The 11,480-nt window shown below is 54.7% G+C and overlaps 1 protein-coding gene across 1 annotated transcript; it reads right to left on the bottom strand.

Moving 5' to 3' along the window:
• Window positions 1–3,633: 3,633 nt before the first annotated feature.
• SLC25A45 (solute carrier family 25 member 45) lies at window positions 3,634–7,617 on the bottom strand. Its single transcript, XM_004383917.1, has 6 exons — window positions 7,566–7,617; window positions 6,604–6,647; window positions 6,404–6,475; window positions 5,949–6,134; window positions 4,049–4,307; window positions 3,634–3,899 (listed from the first exon to the last, which is right to left on the bottom strand). The coding sequence occupies exons 1-6, from the start codon at window positions 7,600–7,602 to the stop codon at window positions 3,634–3,636; spliced, it is 864 nt and encodes a 287-aa protein (XP_004383974.1). The 5' UTR covers window positions 7,603–7,617.
• Between the last annotated feature and the right edge of the window lie 3,863 nt (window positions 7,618–11,480).

The raw sequence follows: 11,480 nt of genomic DNA, 5'->3' as shown, positions 1-11,480 counted from the left end.
ACTGTGGGACATAAAGTGATAACTCATGAGCAGTGTGCCTCTTAGCTCAAGTAGATACAAGAGACTAAACGGGCAGCTTCTCTCGGGAGATGAGATGGGAAGGCAGAGAGGGTTAGGAGCTGGTTGAATGGACATGGGGAATTGGGTGGAAAGGAGGAGTGTGCTGTCACAGTAAGGGGAGAGCAATTATGGTCACATAATAAAATGTACAATTTTTTTTCTTATTGTACTTCAGGTGAAGGCTTACAGAACAAATAGTTTCTCATGAAACAGTAGTACATATGTTGTTTTATGACATTGGTTAACAACCCCACAACATGTCAACCCTCTATCTTCTCAACCTTTTTTTTTTTTGGTGAAAATACACATAGCCAAAGATACACCATTTCAAAAATTTCTACAGGCACAGTTCAGTTCACTGAACTGTGCTGCTATTCTCACTTAAGATGAAGGCTTACAGAACAAAATAGTTTCTCATTTAGCAGTTACTACACGTTGCCCTACTGACAATGGTTAACAATCTAACAAAAAAATGTACAAATTTTTGTACAGGAAACTAACTTGAAATGTGAACTTCACTTAAACTACAACAATAATAAAAAAAAATTTGGAAGACAGCTACCTGGCCAACCAACTGGAAGAGAGATCCATATTTACGCCTATTCCCAAGAAAGGTGATCCAACCAAATGGGGAAATTATTGAACAGTATCATTAATATCACATGCAAGTAAATTTTGCTGAAGATCATTCAAAAGTGGCTGCACTAGTACATCAACAGGGAAGTACCAGAAATTCAAGCTGGATTCAGAAGAGGACGTGCAACCAGGGATATCATTGCTGATGTCAGATGGATCATGGCTGAAAGCAGAGAAAACCAGAAAGATGTTTACCTGTGTTTTATTGACTATGCAAAGGCATTCGACTGTGTGGATCATAACAAATTATGGGCAACATTGCAAAGAATGGGAATTCCAGAACACTTAGCTGTGCGCATAACGAAACTACATAGATCGAGGCAGTCGTTTGAACAGAAGGGGAAACTGCGTGGTTTAAAGTCGGGAAAGGTGTCAGGATTGTATCCTTTCACCATACGTGTTCAATCTATATGCTGAGCAAATAATCTGAGAATCTAGACTATATGAAGAATGAAGCATCAGAGTTGGAGGAAGACTCATTAACAATCTGCGATATGCAGATGAGACAACCTTGCTTGCTGAAAGTGAGGACTTGAAGCACTTACTGATGAAGATCAAAGACCACAGCCTCCAGTATGGATTACACCTCAACATACAACAAAAATCCTCACAGCTGGACCAATAAGCACCATCATGATAAATGGAGAAAAGATTGAAGTTGTCAAGGATTTTACTTGGATCCACAATCAACACCCATGGAAGCAGCAGTCAAGAAATGACGCATTGCATTGGGCAAATCTGCTGCAAAAAACCTCTTTAAAATATTGAAAAGCAAAGATATCACCTTGAACACTAAGGTGCGCCTGATGCAAGCCACGGTGTTTTCAATCACCTCATATACATGCAAAAGTTGGATGATGAATAAGACCGAAAAAGAGCTGACACCTTTGAATTGTGGTGTTGGTGAAGAATATTGAATATACCACGGACTGCCAAAAGAACGAACAAATCTGTCTTCAAAGTACGAGCAGAAATGCTCCTTAGAAGCAAGGATTGCTAGACTACGTCTCACATGCTTATGACATGTTATCAGGAGGGATCAGTTCCTGGAGAAGGACATCATGCTTCGTAGAGGGTCAGGGAGAAAGACGACGACCCTCAATGAGATGGACTGACAGAGTGGCTGCACAATGGTTTCAAGCATAGCAACGACTGTGAGAGGAGAGGACTGGGCGGTGTTTCGTTCTGTTGTACACAGGGTCCCTGTGAGTTGGAACCAACTGGACAGCACCTAACAACAGAACACCATTTTGAGGTGAAATTCACATAAAATTAACCATCTTAAAGTGAACAATTTAGTGGCATTTAATGCATTCTCACTGTTGTGCAACCACCATCTCTATCTAGTTCCAGAACCTTTTCCTCGTCCCCAGAGGAGACTCCGTACCCATAAAGCAGTTCCCATTCCCTCCTGGCAGCTTTCAACCCCTGGCAACCACTGACCCACTTTGTTTCTATGGAGTTACCTATTCTGGACATTTCATAGAAATGGGATCATACGACACGTGGCCTTTTGCATAACATTTTCAAGGTTTACCCATATAGTAACGCATCTCAGGACTTCACTCCCTTTTATGGATGGCTACGCCACATTTTGTTTATTCAGTTCTCCAATGATGAATTTGAGTCGTTTCCATTTTTGGCTCTTGTGAACAGTGCTGCTATGAACACTGGTGTACAAGTATCTGCTAGAATACCTGTTTTCAATTCTTTTGAGTATATACCTAAGCATGGAATTGCTTGGTCATCTGGTAACTCTGTTTAACTTTTTGAGGCAGAACACTGTTTATCTAAAGCTTTAGCATACATAAAAATCAACGGGAGAGCTTTTTGCAACACAGATTTTGGGCCGTCATTCTCAGAGATTCAGAAACTGGGTAGGTCTGGGTGGGGCCTGACAGCTCCAAAAGGTACTGATGCTGCGGGTCCATGAACCACGCTTGGATTACTGCTTAGAAACTTGCAGGCCCTCACCCACTGCGTTAGTTACGGTGGAGGCTGGACTGCAGTAACAGAGACCTCACAACAGGCTAGGGTGGGTAGGTGGGCTGTGCTCCCAGGTTCCCGGGCCAGCAGGGTGCTTCCGGCACCCTCACCATCCTCCAGTGGTCACCATTTCCAGCCAACAGTGAGGACTCTTCCTTTTAAGCAAGTGATGGGCAATTCTGCTCACATTTCTCTGAGAAGAACCTAACCACAGAGCTCCACCCGGCTGCAAAAGAGACTGGGAAACTCAGCCTTGCCCGCAGCCACATGCCCAGTTGCTACGCTGTGACAACGGATGAGAGGGACGGGGGTTCTGGGTGATCCCAGACGTCTCCAGCACGATTCAGGGGGCTGAGCCGAGTCTGAGCCGGGTGAATGTGAACTTAGGCCACTCACGGGAAACCGCCACAGCCAAAGAGAGGCCCCACTTAGTGGCCAGGTAGACTAGGGTAACAAAGTTAACAGGCAGAGGTAGAGAAGGTGTGACGGAGTGACAGGCGTGGAGACCGCAGAGGGGAGGCTGAAAGAGCTTTTTAAGAGGCAAAATCCCAGGACTCCATGTCTGACAGAGCACAGGAGGTAATGGTGCTTTTACGTGGGGGAGGGGGCTGGAAGGTCGCCGGCACCATTTTTTGGCTAATTTGTTTGTGCTTTGTTGTCTCCGCTTCGATGACGGACGCAAGCAGCAAAGGAACGGAGGCCAGTGCTGTGGGGGGTCTGTGACCAGCTCTGGATTCCAGTTGAGTCCAGGCCCTAGTCTGCCTGTGTCCACCACCATCACCCAGCCCCAGTCCAGTGTGTGGGATGTCCCTTGATGGGCCGAGGTGGAGGGGACAATGGGCTGAGTCTCCGGCATTTGCATTGCAAGCTGGGAGCTTTCAACCTGACGTCAGGTGGCAGCAGCAGGTGGCAGGCTTGGTGGGGGGGGCTGGCAGGGCCCGGCCAGGCTCATCACCAGCAGCGGAGGAGGTACTCGTAGCTGAGGAAGGTGACGGCGTTCACGGGGAAGGCGCGGGCGCTGTTGATGGTGAGTCCCCGGAAGAAGACTCCAGGCCCCTCCTGCCGGGCGCTGCTCACCATGCAGTCCAGCACTCCGTGGTACACCTGCCCCTTCAGCCCAGCCATCTGCATGCGGCACTTGATCACATCCAAGGGCGTGGCTGCGACCCAGGAGGCAATGCCAGCACAGCCCCCTGCCACCAGCACCGTGGCTGAACCTGGGTGAGAGAAGCCAGGGCACGAGGCCAGGGTCAGACATTAGAACGGAGCGTCTTCCCCAGGCCTCTCATCCCGCCCCAGCGCCCCTGCCTGGGCCCAGCTCCCTACTCCCCACCACCATCCCTACCTCTCGGCCCACCTGACTTACTGGGATTCTGGCCCTTCGGCGTGTACTGGCGGCAGAGCCATTCATAGGTGACGAAGTAGATGCCCAGCGTGGGGGTGTCCCTCAGCATCAGGGTGCCAGACCCTCGGAGCAGCCCCTGGGGCCCCTCCTTCCGGAGGATGGAGGACACGCAGTGTAGGGGCCCCCGGTACCGCGGCTGCAGGCTCCCCAGCTGTGCCCTCGGCTCCGTCTGGTTTTGCAGCCGGACTTTAACGAGGTCAAAAGGAGCCAGAAAGTAGGCCTGCAGGGAAGAAACGCAAAGGCCCTAGTCACGGTCCGCTTGCATTAACGAGGAGAAGGAGGTGGCCGAGAGGAGCGGCGTTTCCCTGCAGGAGGATGCCAGCCCCTACGGCCACACTCAGCCTCTTGCTCTCACAGCTGGGCCTCACCCTGGGACAGGTCAGGGCATTCTGATGCAGTGGGGATCGGCCACCCCCCTTAGCATCAGGCACGGGGACAGCGAGTGACACTGCCCCCTCATCATGCAACAGCACTACGCTCACCGGGCTCGCAGCGGGCACACGAGACACGCAGGGGTATCTTCCCAGGACGGGGGCAAGTTCCTAGTCCCCCTAACGCCAGGGGCGAGCATGCGTTTGCAGTGAGCAGGTCAGAACAAAGAATGTGGCTTGGGACTATGAGTCACAGCACAGGACTGACCCTGCCCCACACTGAAGGAGGTCACCTGGTCGGCACGCTTCTAACGATGGCCTTCTGCAGGCTGCCTCTGAGGCCCAGAGGGGGCAAGCCCACCACCTCCCAAGTGTCCCAGCACAGAGACTTGCGAGCGTGGGAAGCCGGGTGACAGGTGGGATTCCGTGGGTCCCAGGACTCCCATCCATCGGCCGAGGCAGGTGGACCCAGCTGTGGGACAGTAGTGGGACTGGCCCCAAGTGAGGGTCGGTGCTGGGGGGCTGTGGATGGAGGTTGGGGGCGGTCAGGGGTTCGGGTCAAGATAAGATGCCGGAGCTTAGGGGAGAATGGAGGCCCCGGCCAAGGTGAGCGTGATCATTTGGGGGCCGCGTGTCTTTGTTGTTTTGTTTTGCACCATGCCTCCCCGGAAAAAGGCACAAAAGAGAAACCACACTTTTGGGGGTCTCGTTAATCATTAATTCATTTGAATGGGCAGGCTGACTTTGTTCTTTGTCCCTGCACTTGGCCCCATCAAGCGTATCAGGAGCATCAGGACCAAGTCAACGGTCACGAAGGAACCTGTGGGGAGTGGGACGGAGCCGGGCCGGTGCTCCTCTGCCCACTCGGGCTCCCCACTCGGCTCAGGTTCCCTCTAGTACTTGGAGACCCCTCTTCCCTCCACCACCCTCCCAAAGCCCACGGCCTGAAGCAGCGACAACAAAGACCAAAAACAAACGACCGGAGTCACTCAATGATTAATAACTCGGCCTCTCCCACAGGTGGTGCCAGGCCCAGGTGAGGGCTCACAGGTCGTGGCCACCCAGACATTGCAGGACAGGGGCTGAGCTAGGCACCAAGGCGACGGGGTGGCCCCAAGCTCTGGCGGGGATGAAAGTTTACAACCGAGGCTGTCAGTTCCCGGGGGTCAAAGGTCACCTGCGGGAGAGGTCTTCCCATAACTGTGGGGCAGGCAGGCCCCTGCAGAGGTGGGCCCTGGCTGATGTCATTCACACCCGCCCCATCTGAGCTTTCTTGGGGTTTGGCCCCCCCTTTTCTCCACATCCCTGCCCTTGAGGCTGGCAACCTGCTCGACCAGGTGGATGGGAGCAGCCAGTTCTCCACAGCTCCTCCCCGTCCCCGCTGGGCGGCCTGCCTTCCGCAGCTGTGGGGCCGCCAGAGGGCAAGGCTACCGCTGCACTCATGTGTGCGCGCACAAGCGCGTGCCTGCCTGCGCGTGAGCGCTCCTTACCTGCACAAACCCCCCAGTGCAGCCAGCTATGAAGACGTTCGTGTAGCTGGGAGGCTGAGACCGCCGCTCCTGGTGGGTGGTGGACGTCAGCACCAGCAGGACGTTGCTGTAGATGCCGAACAGTACGGAGTTGACTATGGCTATGCTCACGATGGGGAAGCTCATTCCCTTGAAGAAGCCCAGGATCTGCAGAGACACGGCGATGCAGGAGGGGGCGGGGTGCCAGGCTCCCCTTTGCTCGCTCCTGCCTGGCAGGGCCTCCTCTGGCTGCAGGAGAGGGCAGGCTGAGGGCAAGGAAGCCCACCCTTGGGCACGAAGTCACCACCCACCCTCTCTCCTCCCCGTGGCCCCAGATCGGGTCTTCTCCTTTCCAGGGGCAGAGCCCTGCCGGAGAGGAGGAGACAGCTGGCACCGCCTGCCTCGCCACCTCCCACCGCAAAGAAGTGGTCCCGCACCGACTCATGCTGGTAGGTCTGCACTGCGCAGTCCAAGATGCCCCGGTACTTGTTTTGTGACTGCAGCCGCACCTGGAGGGGGGACAGACGCGCAAGGTGGTGGGCCAGCGCTCTCCCTGCTCTCAGCCAGCCAGGCCCTGACCCCAGGGCCCCCGAGGCTCAGGGCAGGGAAGCTCCCCTGGGGCCTTCCCCTGACCCACCTTTATAGTGTCAAAGGGGTGTCCCAGGATCAGGCCCAGAGCTCCTACGGTGACAAGAAGGTGCTATGAGTGAGGATACTCATTCCAGGCTGAGTAAAGAGGAATTCAGGCAGGAGGGAAGGGGCTGGGCTGCGCAGACACCTGTGGCCCACCTTCCTGCCAGACTCCAGAGAAGATCCAGCTGCCGCATCCCCATGGGACCCACCTCACACCAGGCACTGCACTTGGAAGGTGCACGGTCAAAGGGAGTGAGACCTCCTGAGTCCTGCCTGGAGGCCTAACCCAAGAGGGAAGAGCCCACCCAGAGCCATGTGTCCTCAGCTGGGCAGATACCCGGGCCCCCCTGGGTCATGTGGCTGTGGGACTGCAGAACGACTCTCCAATTTTCAACTCCCCTGCCCCTACCAGCTTTGCTCCTTCCTTCCTCAACTGATACTGTCAGCAAGTGCCAGGCCTTGACCCCAAGCAGGCCCTGCCACCTCTCCTCCCCCGCCCCTACCCTTCATTTCAGAATTTCCCATTCCTTCTAAGAGGGGTATCACCCAGCTGGCTTGGGTCGGGAAGCAAAGCAGGCCACAGGGCCAGGGATAGTGGCCCACTGCCAGATAGGGAAGAGGCCCAAATGGGAACTCAGGACAGCAGGTGAGGTCAAGGGTGAACTTGACCCGAGCCCCACAGCAGGCCAGGTGGGAGAGCAGGGCCTGGAGAGCAGGGCTGCAGCTCAGGGGGCCTGAGGCCTCCGCAGGTGTCAGGTGCTGGGCAGTGAACTACAGAAGCAGCACCCCCACCCTACCCCCAACCCCCAACCCCATGCCTTCCTCTCCTCCCCACAATGACCCCCAGGAGCTCCCCAGGATAGCTGGCTCTGGGCTGCTCCAGGGGAACCAGGACTTTGGCCTCATTTGCTCAGATGTCACCCCACCCTTGGGGCTGACGTGACAGAAGGAAGGAAACTGTCTCACCGGAGATCCAGCCAGCCACAAACTCTTCCACAGGCATTGTCCTGAGCACAGGGCGGGAACTGGAGGCTCCAGGGCCAGGAGAAGCTGGAGAAAGTTGACTTCAGCCCTCTCCCTCCCCCAGACCCGGCCTGATAGCCTCCCACTAATGTTTAACTCTGGGTGTAGGGGTGAGAAGTGGCCCAGTGCCCAGACCTTGGGCAGCCAGGAAATGGGAGAGCACCAACCTCGGTGACCCTGACAAACTAAACCGGAGGAGGTGCACGGGGCAGGAACAATGGGCTCGCAGTGGCCTGATCTCCCCACCCGGCCGACAGCGGCCATGCTGGGCCAGGGAGGGCAACCAGGCCCCAGCTCCAGGGCTGCCTCCAGTCAGCAAGTGTTTAATAAGTCCATAGGTAGAACAAACACTCAATGTGCTTGACTGCTAAGCCAAAGATCAGAAGTTCAAGTCCACCCAGGGGTCGGTCCGTCAGAAGAAAGGCCTGGCGATCTTACTTCTAAAAAATCAGCCATCGAGAACCCTACGGCGCACAGTTCTACTCTGACCTATGCTGACTCAACGGCAACTGGTAAACTGGTAGCCCGTTAGCCCAGCCAAAACTCCCATTCGTCCCCACAGAAACGCACCAGGCTGCCCGCCCCAGGACAGGCAGCGAGGCCGTCGGAACCATGGCCACCAGGGGGCAGCCTCAACCCGCAGTCACCTGTGGCACCAAGGCGCTGAGAAGGGGGGACCAGAGAGGAACAGGCTCCTGGCAGTGACTCACCAGGGGCTCGGGGCCTGTCTGCTCCCCCTGCGGCTGTTTATGACTCTGAGTGTGAGTCACAAACACAGCTCTCCTGGGGCCTCTCCTCCCTGCACCTCTCCCAAACCAAACCCACTGGGGTCAGTGGAGGAGTCACTTCTGACTCTGAGTGACCTCACAGGACAGAGGAGAACTGCCCCATAGGGTTTCCAAGGCTGTACTCTTTACTGCCACATCTTTCTTTCTCCCTCGGAGCTGCTGGCGGGTTTGAACCGCCAAGCTTTCGGTTAGCAGTCAAGTGCTTAACCACTGCGCCACCAGGGCTCGCCCCTTTCCCAGGATGGTATAAACGCTGGTGTGTCTGCGGGCCTGGGGGTGGCTGGGCTGTGGCTGCCCGTTTCTCCTCGGACAACAACCCAAACCAACAGGGCAGGGACAGGAACCTCCCTCCCCGGACACCAGTGGGAAGGGGAAGGCCGGCGAGAAGAGCTGGGGTGGGTCTTCTTTCAAGGCGCCGCTGCCCTACAGAAGCCGACCCTCGGTGCCTCTCTCTCGCGTCCCACCCCAGTCTATCAGAAAATCTCATCATCATCCAAACAGATGAGAAGCCACCCCTTCTCGCCTCCTTCACTGCTACCACTGTGGCCCGACCCATCATCATTTCCACTTGGATCACTGCCCCAACCCAGTGGCGTCACTACAGGGGTGCAAACCACACTGGGTGACACTGTCAGAGGGCGTGACACCAAAATGACTGTCTATCAAGTTTTTGTGCAGTGTGTCGGCAGGAACTCATTATTTTTATAAAAATATCCCTGTAGCTAGTTAAAAACATTTTTCATAAGCCCAGCCTACCAAAAAAAAACCAAACCCGCTGCCATAGAGTCGATTCCGGCTCACAGCGACCCTATGAGACAGAGCAGAACTGCCTCATACGGTTTCCAAAGAGCGGCTGGTGGACTCGAACTGCCAACCTTTTGGTTCACAGCCGTAGCTTGCTGTAGCTTTTAAGCCCTGCTTACGTGTATCACTAAGCCCAGCTTACGTGTATCGGTATACCTACATGACTAAAACTCTATACTAATTTAGTTTTTGGATCTCCTAATGGAGCCCTGGTGGCGCAGTGGTTAAGAGTTCAGCTGCTAACCAAAAGGTCAGCAGTTTGAATCCACCAGCCGCTCCTTGGAAACCCTATGGGGCAGTTCTACTCTGTCCCAGAGGGTCGCTATGAGTTGGAATCAAGTGGATGGCAACACGTTTTCTGTTTTAACACCTTCTGGGTCAGAGCAGTCATTATTACCCAATCACAGCGACAATTAAAATCACGTGGTCATGTACGCCCACACTACAAGCATTCGTTCTCGTTGCTGCTGGTGTTTTTACACTTACTAATTTTGTCAAATTTTCTGGTGTTACAGCTCCATTATTATCGTAACTAGCATTCGTGAACCCGTGTCAGTAACTTCTCTGAAACTTAAAGGAAAAGAAGTAGTGATATACGTGAATTACGATTTGCGACTAACAACTAACATTAACACAAAAAAACATTCCTAAGGATTCTGCGTGATCTGGGAAGGGGGCAGGTCCGTGGGGTGGGGGAGGTGACACCAGGAGTTACCACACTGAGTGATGCCAACCCTAGTGACGCCACTGACCCAACCAGCCTCCCTGCTTCCACCCCGCCCCCCGTTCCAGTCTGTTCTCCACAAGGCAGCGCAGCCCGAGCGGTCACTTAAACTCTACACCAGACCAGGATTCCTCTGCCCAGATCCCTGCAATGGCCCCATCTGCTCAGAGCAAAACCAAAGTCCCTCCTAGATCTCCAAGCCCCCAGAATGCTGCCCCACACTCCTGTGACTCATCTCCTGCCACCACCCCCTTGTGCCCTCTACTCTAGCCACCCTAACCTCCTGACTCTTCTTCAAACATGCTGCGCCTTCAGGCCTTTGCACTGGCTGTTCCCTCTGCGTGAACACTCTCCCTCACCTGAGCCTTGGCGCACACGGCACTTCTCAGGGAGGCCTGCCCTGACCATCCTGGTCAACGCTGCCATCTGCCCACCCTACCAGCATGGTGCTGGGTGCTCCTTCCCGTGGCGCTATCTTTCTTCCATTACACCTGTCACCTTCTGACACACCAGGTCACTGACTGGCCTGTCAAGGCAGGGATCTCCGGCTGCTCTGTTCACTCATGTACCTCAAAGGCTCAGAACAGCGCGTGGCAGTTATGGCTCTTAGTTCCACCCAGTCGATTCCGACTCACGGCGACCCTGTGTGTACAGAGTAGAACTCCTCCATAGGGTTTTCTTGGCTGTGATCTTTCGGAAGCAGATGACCAGGCCTGTCTTCCGAGACACCTCTGAGTGGTGTCAAATGGCCAACCTTTCAGCTAGTAGCTAAGCGCTTAACTGGTTGTGTCACCCAGGGACTCTGTGGGACAAAGTCGGCATTCAAGAAATATCAGTCAAATGACAATGAATGAATGATGGATGGACGGAAGGGTCAGAGAGCAGTATTAGTGGCCAGCCCCGCAGCCAGCCGTGGGGCTCACTTCTCGCTCCCCATCTCTAAAGGACCAAAAAAAAAAAGTAAAGGGCCCCTAGCACCCCCCAGGCTCCCCACCCCAGATCTCACTGCAGCTCTGTTTCCCATCGGACGCCCAAGGACCAGTCCTGTCTACTCACCCTTCTCCCCTCTCCCTCTGTGGCCAAAGTAGAATCCATCCAACCTGCTACTTTCTCGGGTCTGGATAAGTTCAAGGAGGCAGGGACTCATCTCCAACCTCCGATCACCTCCTTCGGGCTGCCCCAAGGACCTTGCTGACTGCTGGTCTCTCACGAAAGGTTGGGCTACAGTACTGATTCTGTCACTCGCCCCCAGGTGACCTTAGCAAAACCCTCTGTGGGCCATGGGATCCTTTACTGCTGGCATACAAAGTAGGGACGAGCCCAGCCGATTGCTGTGTCCAAGGCCTCTCAGCTCTACAGGCGTGTGGTCCCCCCAGCCCCTCACTTCAGAACGGGCCCCAGCTTCCTTTTCCAACCTCACCACCCCACCCCAGTTCACCTCACTGTCACTCACCTAGAGCCTTGCAGAAGCAAAGCCCATCCACCGGCTGGCTCTTCACCAGTCCTCCCGCAAATCCCACCTGGCCAGCTCACAACCTCCGA

This window comes from Trichechus manatus, unplaced genomic scaffold (genome assembly GCF_000243295.1).
Source record: "Trichechus manatus latirostris isolate Lorelei unplaced genomic scaffold, TriManLat1.0 scaffold00113, whole genome shotgun sequence".
Lineage (NCBI taxonomy): Eukaryota > Metazoa > Chordata > Mammalia > Sirenia > Trichechidae > Trichechus > Trichechus manatus.
This window is presented reverse-complemented; position numbering and strand designations above follow the sequence as displayed.